Raw genomic sequence first — 24,238 nt, 5'->3', positions numbered from 1 at the left:
TAAATCTTCCTCTTGAATCACTCTATTTAAAAAAATCACTTCAAAATCCGTTGCGCAGTTTTCAAGATTTAAGCATACATAGGGACGGACAGACAGCGACAGCAACTTTGTTTTATACTATGTAATAATAATGATAATGAAGCATCACCTAAGTGTTATGGATATAACTGATGGTATATCTACAGAAATGTGATAAAACTTTTGTATTAATTTATTACGATATAAGTGCGTTATAATAGTTATAACACACTATGTGGAATTTCAGCCCAAATTGAAGGCGAGGACGTAATAGAGCCCAGTGTGTTATATACATATGTTGCACGACGTTTTTCAACACACTTGATTTTAAATAAACTCAACCATAAAACTGTGATGCACACTGTGGCTTTCCCGTCGTTTTTTTTTTTAAATCAGAATACTACGTACTGGCTGTTGCCGCGCGGAGGTCAGTTTGAAATTTGATAAAAAAAAACAAATATTGCGGTTATGGAATATAACTTCATTTATTACTTGACTATTATTTCACTTATTTGCGTGTTACTTAGTTAACGCTTATGTTTTATGAGCTGATTTATATATCAAAAAGCGTTGAAATTAGATTCAATTTACGAGCAAGTGTGTTGAAAAATACTTAGTTCATATGCTTCGCTGAAAATACCCTCACACCATCCTGAGTGGATGCTCTTGCATATTTAGTTAACAATGCATTCACGTTCATTTTCTCTGTCGCGTAACATCTGAAAGAAAAATAAATTACTCATATAAATGTTTAGAATTACTTCAATAACGGGCCTCGGTGGTCTAGCGGTACGGCATGCCTATCCATTGGTTACGGGTACGATTCTGGTACGATACAATTGAATCTGAGAGACATTTAGTCCGTTAGATCGTTCTGGTAGTTTGTAAATAGTTTTAAATAGTTGTCTGGCTAACATATATAAAAATCAGTAACAGAAAATAAATTACCGCCGTTTTTTTTGACGGCCTGTATAGCTTACCGCTTTACTTCCGATGGTCCCGGGTTCGATTCCTCGCAGGGCGCAAATGTTTGTATTCATGAGTATGATTATTTATATCGGTCTGGGTGTTTTCTATGTATAATATGTATCTATTTACGAAAAAAATCTATGTATTTGTATCAGTTATCTACCGCCCATAACACTAGCTTTAGCTAGCTTAACTTGGGTCTAGATGATGCTGTGTAAATTGTCCTGAAATTATTATATTATTATTATTATAAGTAAAAGAAAGGTGTCACGTCTACGTAGGTACTTATTAAAATTATACTCACTCTATATATGGTGATATTTGATCCACCGTCCATTTTGCTTTTGTTTGGAAGAGAATTTTGAATCTTTCATTTATATCTTCCGGTAGGTCGCTCTCGGCAAACCCCCATATAACTTGGGGTGTACTTGTTTTATCTATTAATGCTATACCAGAAAGTAGAGATTCCTAAAAATAAAAAGAGTATTATTAAATATTGTTAATTAACGACTCGATTTCAAACTGTTTTTCAACATTACACCGTTTACTGCTCATTCCTGAGTCGAAGAGGCTATATTTAAGACTATTAAAAGTTCATAATTTATTAAAATCTACAAACTAATCACTTTTTCATAAGAAGTGAATTGGAATACAGAAAATAATATTTAAGACCTATAGACAAAAAGTTGAAAATTATTATAATTTTTCAATTCACTTCGGGGAAATTGTTCAGTCTGACGAATACTGGCTGTCGGAAACATTAAGATTAACACATACAAGGTTAGTAAACGATATAAACCTATACCTACATTAGTAATCATTCCCTCCGGTACTGAATCACTCCACGCCTGCAGGAACTCCACTAAATTGAATTTACCAGCGCTCTTCAATAACACTCTAGCTAAAAAACTGCACACTTTATCTTCTTTATATTTGTAACATTGTGCTCCATCTTCTATACTAGTTTCAAGTGTGTAAAAACGAAACATCGCTTCTAATATTGATCTAGGCACGAGATCTTTCAAGCTCTCTAAAGTGATGTCTTTAGAAATTTTATCCAAAGCCCACGAGTTCTCATCAATCAAATCTAACATATACGATAGAACTCTAAACTCATAATCAAAATCTAACAAACGGTAATAACCATCTATTTGTATTGCCTGTATTTTCTCCAGTTCCACATTTAATTCGGCTCTAGACGCTTGTATTTGATCAAATATAGCTTCATAGTTTAACAATTTAGACTTATCTACAGCGTATTCAAGCTCTAATCCTTGAAATGTTGTTGGTTCTAGAAGTTTCCGTAGCTTCGATAACCGTGGTTTGCAGGGCTTCACCTCATAATACGTGAAGAATGTACTGATAATGTCTTTATGTTCTATAATTCTTGAACTTATAGTGGTGTCGTCTGATTCTGTAGTATTGTTTAAACTAGCATTGGATTTGTCAAAGGATGAATCGGAATCACATTCAATAGAATTATTTCTTATAGTTTCATCTAGTGAAGTAGCCGCGCCGAATAACAAATCAGGAACTAAGAGAAGACTGTTAGATGTTTCGGCCTCTTTTACATCGTATGTTTTATTACTAGTGCATAATACTACATTGTCATCCGGATTACCTACAAAAATAGAGGGTTAAACACTATGTTACTACTTTTAAGTATTTTTTTATACTGCAGCATTGGCAGTCATGCATACGGCACGTCTAATGATAAATGGTTACCGTAGCCTATGGAGTTCTGAAAAAACAAGGGTGTCAAGCACGCGTTGCCGACCTTAAGAATATATTAATATACTGTATTATTGTATTTTTTTAATTTCTGTCTTATCTCTCCAAAATATATTTTCATTATTTAAAGGATTGTTTCCTTCAAATAGTTAAAAATTGATTAGTATTTTTGTAAATCTTTATAATGATATTTATTACAAAATATATTTTATAAATAAGGAGGTAAAAATTATTATGTTTATATATACCCTTAAACAGTAACTCATTTCCAGATTCAATTTCAGTCAACAAATTTGCGTCCAGCAACATAAGCTTCAGGTTGTCGTTAACTTCAGCCGGGCCCGGAAATCTTAATATCTGACTAATTTCTGTTAATTCAGATTCTTGTAGTTTTGCAGTTTTTATTATTTTCCTGGCATCCTCCGGAGTCCTTAGTTCCCTGCGCATAAACCAACCATAATCAATAACATAAGTGCAAAAAAATACATATATCTATGTCTATGAGCTGGTATTCCTACTAATATAATTGAAGTGATAATGTATTAACTATGAATTATGTAGATGTTTTTATAGAAAGCGCAGCTCAAATAGACGTGACAGAGGTACCTATGCAGACTATTTTGAACTTAGTCTACCTCAGTATTTTTCCATTACATTTCTATGGGACGCTACACTCGCTATGTTAACAACAAACGCTGGCAAGGCACCAGTGGAGTATGATATTACTCAGAGGCTAGGACTATTTTCAAATTTCGCGCCCAAAATTCCGTCTTTTATAGAGTTTAGATTAGAAAATAACAGTAATGACTGTTAGGTGAAAATAACAGTAAATGACTATTAGGTGCAATTCGCTTGATTGATTTATGCAATTATTCCATAATAAATATTCATACAAGCATGAATGTTTTTCAAATTAACTTTGTCAATCATACATCTGTAATAGTTATGATATGTCAATGTCAATTTGTCACATCACTAAATGTCAAGTGTCATTCTTATTGAAAACTTCAGTGACATCGATTTCTTGTGAAATTTCATGTGTAGAATTCTAATGTTCTAGAATAAAGAATTGTGTTTAAGATTTTAAATTAGTTATATAAAACGAAACGAATATGTCCTTGTTTGGAGATATAATACCTAAAAATGAGGAGAAAAACAATCAGGCTACTTCTAGCCTGTCTCCGTACTTGAACTTCGATCCACATTACATCCCGAAAATGCAACCAGAATTCCTATATCCAGATGACAGACATATGGCATCAACAGCTAGAAGGTCTAATGTAGCTCTCCCCATTATAGGAATGTCCTTCATGACCGGTTCAGGTATAAATTTTAAATAGTTTATAACATAACCTCAAATTTTTACATAATAAGCAATAAATAGGGATATTACACTATCAGATGTATAAATTATATTTTTATAAAATATTGAAACAATTAGTTTACTTTTATACATAAATGTATGTAATTATGATTTAAATATACTGATTATTATGATTTTATACTAATTTATTACTAATAGAGGCAATAATTAAAAATATTGCAAAATATTGTTTCTGTATATTCCAAATTTAATAATAGAAGGAGCAGTAAAATTTAATAATACCGAATTTTTAAATTTTTAAATTAAAAAAGAGCAACACACAAGTTTCTTGCTCATTCTTCTTGTGATGAATTATTCCGAACTGTTCTATTTCTATTTCTGTTCTACTAGTGTATATCATAGAAGTAACGTTATTAAAATTACAATATTAATGATACCTCAAAAATCACTAGTCATCTCTTAATCAAATTTATATAGGATCAATTGACAAATACTAATTTTTAAATAAAACTACCGTCAATATTGGTCCACCTAGAAAATAATGTTGTATTCAATACACTTTTTCCATGACTTAAAAAAAAAGAATCAACTTTTTTTATTGAAGTCAGTGAAAGTGTTGTTATTAAATTCAATATCTAACATGTTGAAGACCTCATTGAAAAATCTTATTTCTCACATAGGTACCAGCATTTTTTTATTGTTAATTATGTTCTTAAAAAATAAAAAATAAATATATGTTCTTAGTGTACAATAACTTGAGGTAGACTTTATTTAACCCCTAGATTTATTTCAATTAAAGTACCCATGGGTGATCAGCCAGGCCCAACATGTAAATTTACTTTAGCTGTGACTCACATGTGGGCATGCAGTCTTTAATGTGTTAGCATACACTACAAGTAAAATTATACTACATTTTCAGGCCTTGGCGGTGTGACCGGTTTCTATAAAGGTTTAAGGGCGACCACTCTGGCTGGACAGACTGGGAAAGTTAGACGAACCCAGGTTGTAAACTACATCATGAAACAAGGTGAGTGATAATCACTGATCAGAGTAGGTAGAGCTACTTAGGACCATTGACCTCAAACATTGATGTTAATATGTTGTTGTTAGGGAGTAATCTCCCTAAGCTTTTTATTATTTTTTTACTTAAAAAACAAATCCTGGAATTCTGGAAATATCCATATGGCAAGTACTATCTACTCCAATCACTAGTGATAATCAATAACATTAAAACAAATCTGATGTATTTAATGTTACAAGTTATGGAGAGTAATGACCATTTTATGCATCCTGAATTTTAATATTAGTAATGTATATATGTAGTTTTAATTTATATCAACTAATCACAGACCAGTCAATTAAAAACATTAAAATAATAATTAAAGTTAATAACATGCCAATTTAAATATTAACCACTAACCATAACCACTCTAAAGGTAAATATTATTATTAATTAAGACAAAATTAAATAAAAACTAGCAAATATTTCTAAGTCAATTATAACATACCTAGTGTGAAAAAAAATGGCATATAGCCATTTTTTTTTACAAAAATATGTGATGTCTCATGTGAGATATTACAAAATAAGGTCAGAAATAATATAGATGTATGGCTACTAATCAATCTTAATTGTGGAGGAAATAGTAATAATAGATATTTGTATATTTCCAACAACAACTATTATGTCGACCACCACAGTTTTCCCCATTAAAACCGCCAAGATTTATTTCTGTACTTTATTTACCATAACATACAAAGTGACCTAATTTCCTGCTCATCCTCCACTAGTGCTTATCACAGTACCCCAGGTGGAAGCACTATTTTACTATTATCCACCAAAAATATTTTTCTTATATCAATTTATGCCGACTATAGGATAAGGAAGCAATGATGATCAAATTTCATTTTATTCCCAAACAAAGAATATATTCAAGAGTATGAAGTAATAATAATCTTTACTGAAAGCTCTTTTAAATAGTTACATTTTTTTTTATTCTACCACTCATTCGTAATACATCACAAGAACGAGTAAGAAACTTGCGTATTGCTTTTTAAAATAAATATTGTTCTAAGTACATACACAATAACAACGATTAGGTATGCGACAATCAACATAGAAACAGCTACACATTCAATCTTTATTATTCTGCATTCAGATGCATTACGATGCACTGACTTAAAACTTTTTGATCCTCAGGCACAACAACTGGCTGCACCCTAGGCATCATCGCATCCTTCTATTCCTGCATAGCACTCGGCGTCACGTGGATCCGAGATAAAGAAGACACCGCGAACACATTCATCGCCGCCGCAACCACGGGCATGATCTACAAAAGCACCTCAGGCCTTCGGTCAATGGGCCTGGGTGCCGCCGTTGGTCTAACTTTAGCCGGCGTCTACACACTAGTTACAGATAATGACAATATATGGAGTAAAGCTCGATACAACCGATTGTGATTCAATTACCGCCTATTTTAGAAATTTTGTAAATATTATTTTAGTCAACGCACCAAAGGATCACGCTGCGAACTTATTGAAGCCATGTTCGTACGCTTGATGGTTAGTGCAATGTTATTCTGCGAGGTCGTAGTCCCCGTACTAAGCAGGAGTACAAAAAATGCGCATTATTAAATTAAAAACAATTGTTGGAAAATTAATGTGTAGTTTTATTTCCACATAATAATTATAATAGCAATATCACTAATGAATGCATTTGTACAATGTTTAGATTTTTAACAATTAAACATATTGTTTGCAAACAATAATACAAACTTAGGAGCAACTTATTCTACTTCAGAATCAGTTGAAATACATAACATTTTGTATATAAAGATTTGCAGTATACAATGTATTAAAGTTGAAGTTACGTAGTTTTTACCGGTGTTGTTTACACACTAGGTCAAATGTTAAGCTGAGAGTGTATTCTTAAAAACTCGACCTTGACCGATCGTAATTTTTTTGAGTGGTAAACAATGGAGGCCCGACGGTCAACCTTTATGAAATTTTGGTCTCGATCGGTCAAGCCGTTTGGGAGAAGAAGCGTTACAAAGACTGCAAATTTGATCTCCAAGATCGATTAAGATTTTATTTATTTCAAGATTATAGTTAAACTGAAATGTTATTCTGTTATTAAGAAGGCTACAGTAGCAAACAGTAAACAGTAGAGTAGATATATTGTTATAGAAGCAATTAGCTAAATCCGTAAATTTTGAGCAAAAACCTAAAATAATCGTAACTAATAAACAAATGTAAAATAATTCATAGAAAAATAATTGGATGAATTTTGGCACCAATTTTTTAATATGTGACATTTTCACACTCATTCAATTGTACAGTAACAACTGTACAATTGAATGAGTGAAACGCAAAACACGCTTTTATTACGCTTCCGAGGAGCAGTGTTTTCAATTTAATGCTATGCTAACATGCGTATACTTAATAAGTAACGTGATTTCATAGTCAAAAAAATGTAGGAATGTATAATATAGTTAAGTAGAATGGGAACATTGCATAAGCAATATTGTGGACTAATGACCCCATTACTAGCAATGTACCACATATAAGATTGATCTCCATGCGGTTCTTAATGAATTCCTCCTAATGAATTCCTGTGGAATTTGTCACGAAGCCTCACTGACCTGACCTCATGCTCATTTTGTCATCCTCCACTGGCATCCCGGTAGCGTAAACCGTTAGAGATGCATCACGTTTATCAAGCGTTATCAAAATGTAATAAAATAATATAGTAATTTAACTATGTAATAAAAGATAATAATAATTAAAACATGTTATTCTCATATTCATGTTTGTTATTGGTCCATTAGCGTCCTTCTTTTATTTTTATTTTACTTACAACATTTAAACATATATCTTTGCAAAAGCAGGACATTTTAGATCAAGGTGGGATCAGCGGGACAGGCAGTCTAAAAGTGGGACGGATGGTCATGTTATAAAAACGTGATATATTGATGAATAGAGTAATCCATAGAAGTAATTATTTTACTCTTAATATAGTCACATTTTAGATGAAAGAAATAATTATTGAGATTCTGTACAACTGTAGTTTGCAATTTAAAACCATGTATAAGTAATTAATAGTCATTGTTTTTCAAACACATAATATCCTAACTACTTAAAAATCTATTAAACTTTTTACTAATGTCTTAGTTAAAAGACGATCTATGTTAAAAGTATCTAACCAGAAGTTTCTTACATCTATCTTCACGCCATATCCCTCACGAGGTAAGCAGTGGCTGTGCCTGGAGCATTTAGCCTGTCTTTGCTTCTTAAAAGTAATGTAGGTTATAACATTTACGTTATATAATATCAACAGGTTTACAAAACACGACTTCTTATATTCTACAGGCCTGAGAAAACTTACGTTTTGTTATACGTTAGATATATCAATTTTCATATTCAACATACTCTATAAAAATGTATAAAATTATCTTATAACTAGATTTATAAAATGTTGCATACCTAATTAGTTAATTGCACATTTCATTATAATGACTACATAAAATTGTTTTAATAAAATATTAAACGTCACTCGCCGGTTATGGGCAGTCTGAATTTGTAACGATGTCGAGTGATTATTTACAGAATAATGCATTGTTGAATGTGTGGATAGTAAAAGTTGATAACACATGAAAACTTATATTTCATCGAATTAGGTGTTATTTTGCGGAAGTCCATTTCACTACTTGATTACATTATTTTATTTAATTCCGCTACAATTAGCATGTTTGTCGCTTTCAGTGATGGTGCCTCGTTCAGAGGCGAAACACGTGTCGCAATATGGGTGTAGACTCAATAATGGTCGGAATTTGATCGCTAGTGAGAAGGTCGTAACGGTGGTTAAGTTTCCACACCGAATATTTGTAGTCTCACACATGCTAAATGTAGCGGAATTAAACATAATATAAATCCATCGAGTATATGAAAAGTTATCAAACTTTTTAGATCAGAAATATATATATTATATATACGAGGACAATACACACAGCGCCAACTAGTCCCAAGCTAAGCAGAGCCTGTGTTACAAATACAATACATAGACACAGTTTTTTTAAATACATATAAAATAACACCCAGAACGATACAAACAATCATACGTATGTATAAATGTTTGTACTGTGCGTGGAATCGAACCCGCGATCATTGAAAGTAAAGCGGCGTGCTAAACCGCTAAACCATCGAGATCGTGAAAATATAAAAACTAATATTTATCACCATATGATGTTACATAAATATTTATATCTACATTTGAGTAAGATAACATGACAACAAGATAAAAATGTTAGTTACTAATCTTCTTGTAGATAGTAAGGCTGGCATCTTAGAGATTCCACATGACCTCCAAAACAATGCCACCTTATATTGCATTAAAATAATTTGACAAACTATACAACTGGATGAATGATGTTAGATTATTGAATAATCATGAGGCGGAAGCCCTGCTATTATCATTATATTCATCATTAATAGGTTGTTTCAGTATTTTTATAGAGGAGTAGTTTAAAATCCAGTAGTAAAGGGTATACCAAGCCAAAAGTCAGGAAGAGTATATAGCTAAATCATTTCCACCAAAAAATGAAAAGGTTTTTTTTAACTAAAATTTTCAAACTATATTGATGAAGTGATTTCAAAATTTTCCACCTCGATTAAAAAATCGATCAATATAACTAAAAAGTTACATTAATAATTTTCATGAATCACTGGCTTTTAACTTAGTGTACTGTTTAGTATCAACCCTGTATTACATTATATGGAAGAATAATAATTGTTCACAATCACACATAAAGTTTCATAATTACAAAAAAATTTCATTGAATTTTCGATGTTGTAATTATGTACACATTCTTATATAACATTTTAAAGTAAAACTAGGCCTATTTCATAGGATAGGTAGATTTTTATATACAAACTATAGAAATATTCTGTGATCCAAACTGAATGTTGCAGTCTCCGCTGCAGCCTCTCAGTTCCGAGGTGCAGCAGTTTGGTTGTCACGTGGGAGCATTCAGTATTGACTTCATGTCATCGGGCAACACACAATTGAGATCATCCAATCGCCTGGCCAACAGTGTTCTAGTATTATCAGCAACTGGTGGATTGCTTTTGAGAACTTCACGCAATTTCAACACCATATCTACTATTTCAACCTCCTTCTTACCGATCGACCAATTCTTTAAATCGCTTTCAGCTAATGCCTCTAATTGTAGTGCATGGAGTTTATTTGTTAATTTGCTATGTCTTTGGTGAAACCATGCACTAAAGTTAGGTGTCCTAAAGAAATTTCTATATAAACCATTCCAGTCTCCTTTAATCCCAGTTGTCAATTGAGGTCCGGATTGTTGTAAAGTTGCAAAAAAGTCCTCAGGATTGAACGGATTGGGCACAGGAGGTGCCCGGTACGGAGATATATTCTTCTGAAGAGGCATTAAGGATGCCATATACCGCTCCAATGGAATCATAAAGCTCTGAGTCAATTCTAACAAGTGTCTCTTAACCATTGCTGTTTGAACTTCAGAAGGTCGATCAGTCCTGATTCCATTGTGTAACTTCTTTATTATAGCTTTATCTTTCTCTAAAAATGGCTTGTACTGTGTGTAAACTCCAGGTGCAGTGTCTAGTAGCTTTGTATTACCAACTTTACGGAGTTTAGTTTTAATTGTTGTAGAGTCACCTAATTTAATTGTGTGTGGCCAATGTTGTAATGTTTTTGTGAAGAATGGATTTGTCACGCCGAGAATAACATGTGGTGGGTTATATTGTTTCCTAGTAAACTCTTTGAATTCACTATCATGTATAGTGAAATATGGCCTATATTCTGCTGAATATGGAAGTGGCTGGATCAAATTGGTTAGAGCCTGGACTAATGCAGAGCATTCTGTTGGTGAACTTGCCATTACTACTATTGGTTCAGCAGTTAATACCAACTCCCACAATAAATGTAAATGAGATATTAATGTAGACAATGCATCAAAAACATTAACATCTTGTATGGATGCTACAATATGAGGTATATTTGAAGAGTCAACTTGCTTGGCTATGTCTGACCTTGTAATCTTTCCTGTCTGTTGGTTAGGAATATATGACTGAAAAACTGAACCTAATACTGGTAACAGTACATTTTGTCCTGAATCCAGTACTGGCCATCTGTTAATGTCGTGACAAGCAGCCTCTAAGCTTCTCTCACCATCTTCAAAGTGTTTTGGTGCAATAAGCTTTATTACTTTATAAAATAAATTTATAAATGGCAACCGTGTCAGCAATATAATGCTTTTTTGGAAATATCCGCGAGGTAAGGAAGGGTCTTTCACCTGCCGGAAGTACACGAATCCCCAATAATGCGAAGAATCCGCACGCAGAGTAGGTACTGAATCCTCATTGTAAATAATTTGTTGATTTGTTAAAGCTGTTCGAGAACGTAACCTCACGTGAAATTGCGTGTCGCCCATACATCCAGAGTTGGAGTCAGGGAACGCCAAATAACAAATATTACACTTCTCCTGGTCGGATAACTTCACTCCAGGAGGGTACACGCTTTCCATCGCCTGCCCGAGCTCCAAGTCGAAGGTAACGACACAAATACAGTGTAACCAGTCCGAAAACCTGCTCCATTTGTCTGAGAACTCCGACTGTTCCTTGGAAAAGTCCCCGTAAGTCGACAAGCCACAAGCCATGGTGATATGGTAATGTCGCAATGTGTGATCAAACAATCATTGTACATAAATGCTACTGCTACATATTTTATTATTTAAACACTCTCTTTGCGTTGTATTTACACTGTGTACACACAAATAGCCAACATTTATAGATTTATTGTCTATAAAATAAAAAAAACAATGAAGAGAACGATTCTAAGTCTCACAACAGCTGTTTTGACATGACAGACAAACATGGCTGCGCGCGCCAATTGTGCGACAACAAAAGTTTGGTTGGTTTCATAATAATATTTACGATACAATAAAATTAAATATATATATCTACTTACCCAGAATTCATTTTACTAGTAATAATCACAACCACTTAATTGAATATATGTTTTAAGATAATTATGTGTTTTATTTTGGAATTTTAAACTGTACATATTTTAAATGAAGTAGGTTTATTTCACGGATCTAGGTTCTTGCCTTTTTGGCTAATTCAAACCACAGATAAACAAATATTATATTATCAAACACGGGTTTGTGTATTTTATTAAAAGCAACTTGAATACTATTTATATGGATCTACGAGAATTATAGCAGGCTTCCTCTCGTAATTCAAATCGGTTCATAAACAATACACGCTTCAGCGAAATATTAACGTTTTTATCATTTTATGTAGATATAATACAATCCTTTTTTAAACAAATGAATCTAACCATTTGATGTGTGCAGCTTTTTTTAAAATTGATGCTTATGATATGGTGCCAGTGGAAGATAATAAGATAAGATATTGGCAAATACACCAGGATTTCACTAAGGAGGCTATTGGTCAAGAGGGCCACTCGTCCACATTACTAAAACTCTCCCTTCACTAGTTAGATGCCTCAAGTGTAGGGTATACCACATACTTGACCACAGGGAAAACCATTAGATACCTCAGCACATGCCGACGATTTTGTGTCAAAGGCCTATTTGCTGGGCATGTGAAACGTGGATATGATTTTTATGGATGATTATGAAATGGTACGTCCGCCTGGACTAACGTTTTACGTTGGCGGGGCACCAATGGAGGATAATAAGATAAACATGAGGTCAGGTCATTTAGCAGATGGTTTCCATGGGGAACTGCATGAAGGTCAACATGGTCTGACATGGTACATTGTTAGCAATAAGATCATCTGTCCACATTACTAACAATCCCCTTTCCGCCCAATATGGATATGTTAAACAGGTAAAAATGAAATAAAATTTTCTTACTATTGGCATTAAGTTTATTTTTGTAAATCAAATACAGGCTGAAAGGGCACAAGCCAATATGACCGGCCCGTATATAACTACCTATTTAGATTTATACAATAATCGTTATTCACGTAATTAGTACTGGATCACATTTAAATATAATTATGTTAAACCAAATACATCAAAAGTGGATTTAACAATATAACCACGAAGTATATTGCTTTGTATTGTAGCATACCATACATGTATAAATTGTAACCAGTGACGTAACTATACAATCTTAGGTGTGAAAAATTCACCTTACCTTCCACTTAATCTACAAAATCTTCATATTGTATTTATTGGCCTGATTTAACAAGTTATTTAGCAAAATAACATATTCGCTATATGTAAATGAAAGATATGTAAGAAAAACTATTCGGGATATATTACTAAACTATTGGGGAACTTCACGAACACAGTAAAACCCAAAACAATGAGAAAATATATTATTCGGGGGAACAAAACAAAACTCAAAACAATCAATGTTAGAATTTTTATGTCAGAGTTTGTGCGCGCTAATCTCAGAAACGGCTTAACGTAGTAACTTAGATCAATGAATGGTGGATTCGTATGATCCCGGCCTTTTGGACTACCCTACCAGACCCTATCGACCGACCCGACTAGGCCCTAGCTTTTAGCCTTTTGTGGCTGGGGGCCTGTAGTATTGCCGATCTATTGTTACCCCACTGGTTGGTATGTTACAATTTCTGTTGGTGTAGTGGCTATTGGTGCAATTATTAATATAGCACATTGAAAAACAAGATACCCAACATCTTTTTAAATTTATACAATCATACATATACATATCTTTTAAATGTGAAGATTATGGTGCAATAAAGAGTATAAACAAAATAAATAAATTATTGACAAATTAAATTTTTCATATATTTCATTATAGAAACAACAAAAAATTTATAATGTTGCTTTTAGCATACATTTAATTTATATCTACATTATTGTCACTGAGATTTCAATTGCATGAATTATATATTTATTTATTTATTTTCTATGTGATGCTGAAGGTATATGAACACGCCACACTACGCGCTGAAAATTTCTAAACTACCAAACACAGGGCACGGCAGTGCTATAAGAGGGTCTAATAAACAAATTTTGCAGTTGAACTGTCTGTTTTACTCTCGAGTCAATTTATTAATTAAAAAAAAAATACAAGATAACACAATCAAAATACTTTTTTTTTTAATTACAGATCGATCTCTCTCGACTTGTAGTGCAGAATGAGGGTTTCTGCTACAACAGTCGCTGTAGAATACAAATGTACTTCCGGTGGTTTGTTGCCCAATGTAGGAAGCTGAGGAATGAGTATACGGACCTGACATTCCACTCGTCCCCCAGACGGGTGATCGAATTTAAGATTTCTCCACTTTAAAGGAGTTTTAGTATCTTATAAGTGTAGATGTCTAGCTCAAGAGCAATATATTATCTAGCAAAGCAGAGGGCGCGGTAATAGTCTTACCCTATGAGGTAGTTCATGTCCTTAATTATTCATAGTCTCCAAGACAAGGGACTGATTGTGATGGTTATTTTGTAGCAATTAAGTAGTGGACATCTTGTTTTGTCAATGCGCTATAAAAATAATTGCTAATATTAAATAATATATAAAAAGAATAAAGGAAATAAAAAACAAAATTGTTAAATGTTATGACACTATATAGTAATTCGATACATAACGTCCCTATGTCGCCATATTGAATATAGTATGTAAAAATTAGTTTATACAATTTAGTATACATCCAAGTAAAATAGGTAAAAATAATATTTATTGTTTTACTATTACAGAAAGGTTATTACTAAAATGGGAATCCTAACCAAACAAAGAGTTTCATTATTTACATGGAAGATTTACATATATCTATATTAAACAATCACAAACCAACTTATAGCGACAAAGGGACTATATTTCTTACATTCTTACATTTTTGTTCTGTGGTTATATTGTCATTAAATGTTTGTAAATAAAATTGACAAATTATTACTGAATGTTACTATATCACCCTGTTTATTAAAACAACATGAGGACATCAGTCTTTTAAGACCAAACAAACATCTACTATGTAATACATCGAACAACTACAACACGGGTTATACAGTCTTATACAAATCGTTTTTGCTTAACGAGCATGTATGAGTAGACAAGTAATATCAACAGACTTAATTAAAATGTATTCGTAAGTGACTCAATAAAATTGAGGTTTCAAAACGTTGTTACAGGTTATGGGCCCAGTTATTACAGTTGACTGCCCTTATTGTAGTTTAATGATGGAAATACAGATTTATATACTATAAGTATATATATATAGTATATAGGTAAGATTTCATACATACAATCTACAAATAAGATCGAAATCGCTTCCACATTGAATGAATAATTAAAACAATAAACATTTGGCGATACTTTAAAACGGTTTCAATGGATAGTACCATTAAAAAAGACGCCAACATAGCTTCAAATGGCAAAACTCACTCATACTAACATAAATAAGACGCTATTTTAAATGTTGGATCTTTCTAAATGCTGACAAGTCGACAATTGGGCTTGTACCAATTGTAAATAAAGGCAATTTACCATATAAATACTTTCATAGTCTGCAGTATTAGAATTTTTTGTACGAGAAAAGAATAAACTGCCAGAATGTCTGGAACTAGCTTAACATTACGTACATTAATAAAATAAAATTATCTACTTAACATTAACGCGAACTTCAATTATAATAATATATCAATTCACGAACACAATTTTCTCTGTGCAGATTTAGATTCATTATGTTAAAGTGCAAATTAATTGAAGTGTAACATCGAATAATAAAAACTTCACAATAGACAATATATAATGCTAATTTAAGAAAAAAAAAAATCGTGTAAATCTAATAGTGTAAACTAAAATATAATCCTTGTTTATTGCAGAACCCATAAACTAAATATAGAGTTCAGGTATATAATAATAGAAAATACAAAATTCTTGACATTTTTCATCTATAACATAAAATAATACAATTACACAAATATCACATTTATTGTAATATTTCAATGTTTCTGAGCATGGATATTTTAGACATAGACTGACCCTCCTTTTATTCAAGACATTTTATCAACTAAATAATGTACATAATTCTATGTCGTTTAATATATTTATGAATATGTATATGTAGCGTCCAGATCGTAGAATCGACTGCAGATCGTAGAATCGACTGCAGATCGTAGAATCGACTGCAGATCGTAGAATCGACTGCAGATCGTAGAATCGACTACAGATCGTAGAATCTGCTACAGATCCTGGAAACGACTACAGATTGTAGAGTCGACTACAGATCGTAGAATCGACTACAAATCGAAGAATCGACTACGGATCGCTGAATCGATACAGATCGTAGTATCGGCTACACTGTAAAATAGTCGACTATTCCAAGCAATTCTGGCATTGTATGAAATAAACCAGTAGCAATATATAATGTAATGCAACCATCTCATAAAATAGCGTAGTACTTTATAATATGATCATTCCTACGCTGTGTCGATGACAGATATATTTATTAATAAATTCCAACACAGAACCGTTATATAGATATTGAGTTGCAGTCTTTAACATAAAGGATTGTCCTATTTATATTACTCAGAAACATAGAGATCATACGCACGCTTAATAATAAAATGTATTAATTAACTAAAGAACAATATTTAGGAAATGGACTTTATAGTTAAATATTTAAAGTCGTCTTACCATTACGATTTCTTTCCATTTAATTCAGTTTATTTTTAAGTATACGTACCTACCAATAGTGTTCAGAAAAACATTGATGATCAATTGAAAATAAGTATTTGAAAAAGCATGTTTGTTTATTAGCGTAATTTAATAAAACTCAAAGTGGAGGCTCAAAGCAAAATATATACAGTCAATTAATACTAAATATCTACTGAGTAATAAAAAAAAATGACAAATTAAACTAGACACATTGTATAATGGCGTTTTTCTTAAGTTCTTATAGTATTTTCTGATATATTACATAAAAATAAGTACAACGATAATAACTTTATAGTTACATTTACACATGCTAAAAGCGCCATCGTACCATGCCGTCAGTTTAAATGCTTATACACTACAAACAAACATGCCATTTCAGCAGGTCTACTCTGGACTCCAATATAGATTTCAATTCGATACATTTTTATACAGTTCCTTCGAAACATAATCAAGACTGAACCGATACAATGTCAGTTAGTTCTTTTATTGATTACGAATTTTTGAAATAATACTGTTGTTATTTTTTTTATGCATTTTGAATAAACATGCTATAGTAAGTAAGCTATATACATGAACGGCACTATACGCATCACGTTAACATGTGACACCCATAATTCCACTCATGCGTTACCATAGGACTAAAATAGCTTATCTTGTAATTCAAGAGTGTTAAAAAAGAGATCTGATCCGTCATACTCGTGAACAGGTGTTGCTTGTGGGGACTGGTCTGTTCGGGTTACGAACACTGATTAGATTATTTGTTCTGACAAAATAGCAATAGAATACGAATTTATAAATTAATCTGTATTATTGTCAACACATGTTGACAATAACGCAGTTCTTATTCTTTTCCAATATAGTTGTACATACAACTATATTGGAAAAGAATAAGAACTGAGTTTCTTGTCAGATCTTCACATCTCGAAAGCATTCCGAACTGATGGTAGATTTGACATATCATAAGAGTTTGTAATAGACATAAATAAATAAAGATATTTTGATTTGATTTGATGGTATTCCATTAGACTTTGTTTCCAGAGTAGACCTTAATGTTAAATTAACTATAAAGCAAAAGTAGTCTACTGCCACGTGTTACTAGCTACATTCGCATTGGGCTGCGCGAACGCGTTAGGAAAACTCTGTCCTAAGTTTAAACCGCCGAATTGTTGCGGCAACTGTTGTGCTTGCTGTTGCGACTGATTGAACAGTTGATTACTTTGACCAAAGTTCTGCGTGCCCTGCAACGGTTGCTGTAACGGTGCCCCAAACTGTTGGAATTGACTACCCATCGGTTGGAATTGATTAAATTGCATACCATTTTGTGCTGGCATGTTGTTATACCCTTGGGGTGGGTACCCTCCGAAAGGGTACGTTTGTTGCGCTGGCTGCACAGGATTGAATTGGTTACCTAGATTAGTTGATGGTGTTTGACTGTACAATGCCAATATACTGTCTTTAGTTAATTTAGACTTTTCCTTCTCCGTTGGTGCGGCTTGTTTGAAGAAATTCTCCTCTTCTGTTTTCAAATCGGCCTTCACTTCTTCGGGTTTTGGTTCCACTGGTTTCTCCTGTGGCGCTGAGAAGAAGCTGGAGAATATATCATCGCTGGCTGGTTTAGTTTCGGGCTTCGCTGTGTCTAAACCGAGGAGGTCTGCAGAACCGTTTGAGGGTTTGCTGTCCGCCTGAAGTGTGGGCGTGCTTCGACCTAGTTTTGGGCTGACTGACGATTTCGGTTTTGGTAAGCTTGGTATGACCTCTGATTTCTGTAACCACAAAGTTTATATGAATTTCAGAATCTACTAAGTCTCATACGCAATTAGTATACTTTTTTGAGATACGCTTGATTGACACAGGTCATCCCGTACCTCCCTAGGGGTAAAAGTCTTGGGGCGAAACAACCCCAAAATAACTAGATTGAAGCCATTAAATAGGCAAATAATTAGTAAAGTGGTAACAATTCTTAAAACTTAAGTTTTTTTTAATTATTGAATGTATCTTCACAATAAATTTCATTAAAATCTGTTCTGGCGATTAATCGGAAAAAAAATAGCAAAGAGACAAAGAAATACATTTTCGATACTAAATATTCGTATGAATTTCTTAAAGTAAGCATATTAAATAAGGAAAAATAATGAAGTGAAAAATATTAATAGATTAGGTATTTTCAATTTATAATTATTATTTTAACAATTAACAACAAACCGCATGAGTAATTTGATGATAAATGTAGTGGAATAACATATTTTAAACTGTGCTCCAAATTAAACCATAAATTATAAGTAATATAGATTCTACTAAAATATGCACATATTTTATTAATTATTAATATATTCTCTCAATATTATATTTCACATTGATTTTTATTATACAAAAGTTAGTGTCCATCCTCGTAAGTTTCTCTTATGACAATAAGAGCAATTCACTATTTAATTTTAAAATCGGATCAGGCATTTATGCGAAAAGGCAACAAACAGATACACTTTTAAATTTACAATGGCCATATACAATTATAACTGGATAAGAGGCTGAAGGCATTCTACATGAATAAATTATTTGACTTTAAATATTAGTATGGATCACTTACATTGTATTTCTTGTCACTGGTGGTAGGCGCAGGTAGGGGCCCTACGCCTGAGGACTTCTTTTTCCGTTTCTGACGTTCCATTTCTTCATCTATCTCTTTATCCCTAGAAAATAGAAAATCTTTGTTATGCATAAGACACATTTAAATATACTTACTTATTCAGATCAAATTTAAAAAAATGGGGCGCAAAATCAACAGTACTTAAAAAGTAAAGCAGGTTTTCAATTTAACTATATTTTTGTGTGTTACCCAGAAACATTTTATATATATAATGTTATTTTTTATTTGATTTCTGGTGTAACCTCATACTTTAATCAAGATCTAAGGAGTAGTTTTTAAGTCATCCTTAAAAATATCATTAACACCGTATTTGTCCATGGCATCATTACGATATTATTGGTAACTATTATCTATTACTCAAATAGAAAGATATATATATATATTTAATTTATTAAAATCGTTAAAAATGCAAATATTTAAAACACATATTAAGTAAAAAAATATACTTTTTGGTGACTGTATTTTTAGAAAATGAAATGTATTGTGATTTTTTATATAAGCTTCATAACTAAAAATTAAAGTTGTCTGATTTTTTGTCTCTTTTCTGTCTGCAATCAGCCCTTTTAACTACTTCTTTATAACAAAGTTGCATGATCTTAAATCAAGTAGTCGTTATCTAAAAAATAATGAGTTAGTCTAAATATACTAAATTAATATACTAACCAGTTAACTTTAGGCGTGGGCGGTGGCACCCATTCCTTGGCAATGTATTTCTTCTGTTCATATTTGGCGCGAATGAATGCTTCTAGCGAAGAATCGTTCTGAGGCCGCCGGAACGAATCTGGTAGGTTTGCCTCGTACACGGCCCTTGCGCGAGAGTTGCCCATTTGTTGTAGAGATACCTGGGGATAGCATTCATTCAATTTAAAAAACGCGGCACGTTATCTCGTGACGCTTGGTCTGCTACTAAAAATATTTTTTTTTCGGAATACTCTAATGCTGTTAGCCTGCTGGCTTTTACAATGTCACCAGACAATAGGGGGCGAACGCAGATGGCACTCCAAACCCGCGCAAGGGCTTAAGAAGCAGCTGAAGGCCAATTCCTGCTTGACGGATACGACTTTAGTCTGAGGGCACTGCTAGGGGTTCGAACCTCGGCTCAGGTCGTCGTAATTTCGATCCCCGTTTGAATTGGACGATTTGATCGGAATCCAGTATTTTGATCGTTGAGTAAATTGTTTGTTGATATAATCAAACACATGTAAGTGATGTGTTTTTTTTATGGCTAATTTTTTCACACTTGCTTCTAATATTTTTGATACGAAGAAGGATTTTATTTATCTACCTGTATCTATTAACATTAATAAAAATAGAAATAATCTTTATTCAAATAAACTCAATACAAGCACTTTTGTCATATGTTTTATATATATACAAAAGCTCGTTTGTTCATTTCTCCTCAAACTAGCTTCTCTTTCGCATATTCATGGACCTTCCACCCGTGCAACCACCTAAATTTACCATAATAAAATTCACCCTGATTTGCTTTACTTTACACACATTTCTATATATAATTATAATATTTATTTATTGCCCAATAAGAAATAACTGTATATTTAAACTTTACTACTTAATATTAAGCAATAGCCCAGTACCTGCGAACTGACCTTTTCATCCTTTACTCTTGACTCACCAGTATAAATTATTTTGTATAAAGAGGTCAATTTTACTATCTTTACTTAGTAGAAAATGTAGTCGTTTCCGGTGTCTCTTCGCTTAGATCCTTTATACTACGCACCTGATTTTATTGCACTTTTTAGCAATACATTGAATGATTCTGTGATTCAAGATTTATATATGTATACATGTACACTAGTGCGAAGGTAACTAGTAAATAATAAATTATTCCTTATTGTACTTACCACTTGTTCGGGTGTCCATGAGTCCAGATTGACGCTCTTCACTTTGGAGATGTGAACACCGAGGTTCCGATGAATACCCGCACACCTGATGCACAGAAATATGCCTATATTCCACGACGCCCATCTTGGTCCTGTAATATTACAAATTCATCATCATTGCCTAGCCTTTATCCCATTATTTGGGGTCCGCGCAGATTATCATCCTCTTCCCCTCCCTATCGGCTGTCATATCAGAGCATAGTCTCCTTTTATTCATATCATCTTTCACACAATCCATCCATCTTTTTTGGTCATCCTCTCCTTATCCATCCATCACGTTCATATTATATACTGCATTTAAATCAATAATATTATTAATGGCATTTATTAATAAGCATCATCATCTGCTTCTTTCTTATCCAATTCATTTATGATCGGTGTAATATGTTTCGCTTCCATTAATCCCCGTTCGCAGTGATAACTGCGAACTGGGATTAGATAGGTGATTGGTAAATTTGTAAATAGCAGTTTAATTATTAATTAAACTGCTATTATTTATGTATAGAATACACACAGAAATATTTCTGTTCCGATACAGAAATAAACGCCCCTAAAGAAAAGTCACAGATATTTGTCGATAATGCTCGTCACTTTTTAATAGGGGGAGTATTAACAGTTTGTTCCCATGAAACATGAAAATTACGCATCTTGATCCTATTGACAGTCAACATACAATTCTATTTGTAATTAGTGCAGTCACAGTTTCATACAACTGTACAGTAAGGAAATCAGATAATGTCAGAAGAGATATGTGAATTGTTAAGAGGATAAAAAATCTATACAAAGTCTGGGAATCCAGGTAATAAAGTAAACAATTGCCTAAAAATGTTGCCAATACTAAAAGATGTAAATAGATTATAACCTTGGTAGTAATTTTGAAAGGAAAATGGAATTGCTAACATCCTTGTGTGAGGTTTGTTATTAAGTTCAATTGTTACAAGGCTGAATTACATATGAATGTATTATGAAATAATACAATCATATATTATCTATAGCATCATGGTCTGGTGGTTACTACTCTGACTTATACTGAAAGGTCGTAAGTTTGATTATGATCAACATTAAAATATTTCATTATTAATCAAGCAAGTAAGATGCATGAAGGTATAAGGTACAAGATACATTTAATTTTTTTTTATTGACTACTAACTGCACTCGCGACTTCGTCCGCTTGAAATTTAACTTAATTTTTCTAAAATAAAAGTAGACTAAGTTACTTCTTATTACATCAGCTACCTGCCGATGAAAGTCCCGTCAAAATCGGTCCAGTCATTTCAGAGATTAGCCGGAACCAACAGACAGGTAGACAGACGAAAATTATAACTCAGGCTACTTTTATTTTAGAAAAATAAAGTTAATATCTATGTGAACAAAGTCGCGAGTATAGATAATTAATTACATAAATCTATGGCGCTATGTGAATTGTCTAAGAAAATAATATTATTATAATTATTGTATAATTAAAATACCAAATACATAAGAGTGTCATCTACTTCTTTAGTACACAGCACCATAAAGATATCATATATTTATATGATAAGGCAGTGTTATATACACATTTATTATGATAATTTTGTTATCTTATCAGTGTTTAGTAATATAAAAGTTATTAGCATAAGATTGAATATTAAACATGTTAATGTAATGAAAGAATAGATTTACATTAATATATTTATAGTTACACTGTATGGTGTTGTATCTGTACATTTTTTATGTCAATGTTTATTTATTTCTCACCATAATTTACTATTATTTACATAGAGGAACATGGAGTCTTTTGGAAGTGGCCTATGTCTCAGGACAACCTGACGAACCGAGGCAGAGAAGTAGCAATAAAAACAAACTTCATTATCAGTAAAAAGGCTATAAATAATAAAAATATAGGCATTCATAGATTACGAAAATGTTTACCATTACATAGGCCATATGCTTGTATGCATATGCCACCATTGTAAAAGAAAAAATTATACAATCTACCTTCAAATTTAATTAGGATCCCTAAAACTGTTTAGTCATGATTAATATACAGACAGACAGACATAAGTTTGCATTTATAATAATTACTGAAACCCGCAACTTACTCTGCATCTTTTTTTAGATAGAAGCCTATATCCATATTCTTGGTACAATTTATCTGAATGTTCACAATTTATCTTAATGTTCATTATTATTATTTATTTATTTGTTTTGTTTTAAGGTAACAAACAAACAGACAGACAAACTTTCGTATTTACAATTTATGTACTTATAGACAGTATTACATACAAGAAATATTGTTTATCTGACAGGATAGTTGTTCTAAAACCTAGAATGTTCTTCAATAATAGATGAACAATAACATAGGCACACATAAATTAGTCTAGGATCGATAACAAGACAATTATTAGAGGAAAAGTGAGTCACTGTATAAATTTCGATGTAGTTGATAGATGAAGTACCTCATTAGCATTGTTATTGATATGCAACTGTTTTGATACTAAATATACACTCCTTGTTATCATAAATTGTTTTGAACAAACCCATTAAACTAAAAGAGAAGTCACTAGAAAAATAATAAAACGAATGAAAAAAATTGGACTTACCTTTCGCATCGCAGTCAACGCAATATTTATTGTCCTCATCCTTTAACATCACCATTAATATGTTCTGACATCGATCCTGGATCTGTTTAGCACGATCTTTTTCACTTTTCGAAGTCATCTCTGTGAAGTATTATTTGAAAACGATAGAAAATTCAACAAAATGGGTGGAATGCTTGTTTGTTGAAGAAAAGAGAGAGACCATAGACAAAATTGACAGACATTGATGAGGTGTATTGTCATTGTTTTCTTTTCATTTTGTTTATGAAATTGAGACGTTAATCGGTATTTGGCGATAATTTCGAAAATGTGATATACAATACATTTAAACATTGTATTTAATAATATGATGAATATTAATCATATTAGGAAGTAA

General features: G+C 32.5%; 4 protein-coding genes across 5 annotated transcripts; 1 reads left to right on the top strand and 3 right to left on the bottom strand.

The window, feature by feature from the left end:
- Window positions 1-553: 553 nt before the first annotated feature.
- LOC131849856 (sister chromatid cohesion protein DCC1) lies at window positions 554-12,144 on the bottom strand. 2 transcript variants are annotated; one of them, XM_059199984.1, is made up of 5 exons: window positions 12,042-12,144; window positions 2,967-3,157; window positions 1,797-2,608; window positions 1,292-1,455; window positions 554-737 (listed from the first exon to the last, which is right to left on the bottom strand). In XM_059199984.1, the coding sequence occupies exons 1-5, from the start codon at window positions 12,050-12,052 to the stop codon at window positions 632-634; spliced, it is 1,284 nt and encodes a 427-aa protein (XP_059055967.1). In that variant the 5' UTR covers window positions 12,053-12,144; the 3' UTR covers window positions 554-631. The 2 variants fall into 2 exon arrangements, with proteins under 2 accessions (XP_059055967.1, XP_059055968.1); XM_059199985.1 differs by lacking the exon at window positions 12,042-12,144 and adding an exon at window positions 3,354-3,426.
- On the top strand, window positions 3,730-6,690 carry LOC131849858 (mitochondrial import inner membrane translocase subunit Tim23). Its single transcript, XM_059199989.1, has 3 exons — window positions 3,730-4,041; window positions 4,962-5,069; window positions 6,240-6,690. Exons 1-3 carry the CDS (start codon window positions 3,831-3,833, stop codon window positions 6,497-6,499), a joined length of 579 nt encoding a protein of 192 aa, XP_059055972.1. The 5' UTR covers window positions 3,730-3,830; the 3' UTR covers window positions 6,500-6,690.
- LOC131849855 (protein DENND6A) lies at window positions 9,733-11,927 on the bottom strand. Its single transcript, XM_059199983.1, has one exon. It carries the CDS (start codon window positions 11,728-11,730, stop codon window positions 10,051-10,053), a length of 1,680 nt encoding a protein of 559 aa, XP_059055966.1. The 5' UTR covers window positions 11,731-11,927; the 3' UTR covers window positions 9,733-10,050.
- A 5,467-nt stretch (window positions 12,145-17,611) lies between the features above and the next one.
- Window positions 17,612-24,052, bottom strand: LOC131849787 (stromal membrane-associated protein 1-like). The gene is made up of 5 exons (XM_059199907.1): window positions 23,866-24,052; window positions 21,245-21,375; window positions 20,046-20,224; window positions 19,323-19,425; window positions 17,612-18,501 (listed from the first exon to the last, which is right to left on the bottom strand). The coding sequence occupies exons 1-5, from the start codon at window positions 23,981-23,983 to the stop codon at window positions 17,818-17,820; spliced, it is 1,215 nt and encodes a 404-aa protein (XP_059055890.1). The 5' UTR covers window positions 23,984-24,052; the 3' UTR covers window positions 17,612-17,817.
- Between the last annotated feature and the right edge of the window lie 186 nt (window positions 24,053-24,238).

The sequence above is a fragment of the Achroia grisella genome, unplaced genomic scaffold (genome assembly GCF_030625045.1).
Source record: "Achroia grisella isolate CSIRO2021 unplaced genomic scaffold, CSIRO_AGI_Agris_v1 utg660, whole genome shotgun sequence".
Lineage (NCBI taxonomy): Eukaryota > Metazoa > Arthropoda > Insecta > Lepidoptera > Pyralidae > Achroia > Achroia grisella.
Note: the sequence above shows the minus strand (reverse complement) of the source record. Positions and strands in the feature narration are given on the sequence as shown.

Bases quoted from the DNA above. Each gene is read 5' to 3' on its own strand.
- LOC131849856 (XM_059199984.1), bottom strand. The intron at 1,456-1,796 runs GTAGGTATAGGT...TTTTATTTTTAG, and splicing joins CGGAGGGAATGATTACTAAT to GAATCTCTACTTTCTGGTAT. The intron at 738-1,291 runs GTGAGTATAATT...TTTTTCTTTCAG, and splicing joins CAAATATCACCATATATAGA to ATGTTACGCGACAGAGAAAA.
- LOC131849858 (XM_059199989.1), top strand. From the start codon at position 3,831: ATGTCCTTGTTTGGAGATATAATACCTAAAAATGAGGAGAAAAACAAT. The intron at 4,042-4,961 runs GTATAAATTTTA...CTACATTTTCAG, and splicing joins GTCCTTCATGACCGGTTCAG to GCCTTGGCGGTGTGACCGGT. The intron at 5,070-6,239 runs GTGAGTGATAAT...TTTGATCCTCAG, and splicing joins AAACTACATCATGAAACAAG to GCACAACAACTGGCTGCACC.
- LOC131849855 (XM_059199983.1), bottom strand. From the start codon at position 11,730: ATGGCTTGTGGCTTGTCGACTTACGGGGACTTTTCCAAGGAACAGTCG.
- LOC131849787 (XM_059199907.1), bottom strand. From the start codon at position 23,983: ATGACTTCGAAAAGTGAAAAAGATCGTGCTAAACAGATCCAGGATCGA. The intron at 19,426-20,045 runs GTTAGTATATTA...TCTATTTTCTAG, and splicing joins CCCACGCCTAAAGTTAACTG to GGATAAAGAGATAGATGAAG. The intron at 18,502-19,322 runs GTAAGTGATCCA...TTGTGGTTACAG, and splicing joins CCAGTGACAAGAAATACAAT to AAATCAGAGGTCATACCAAG.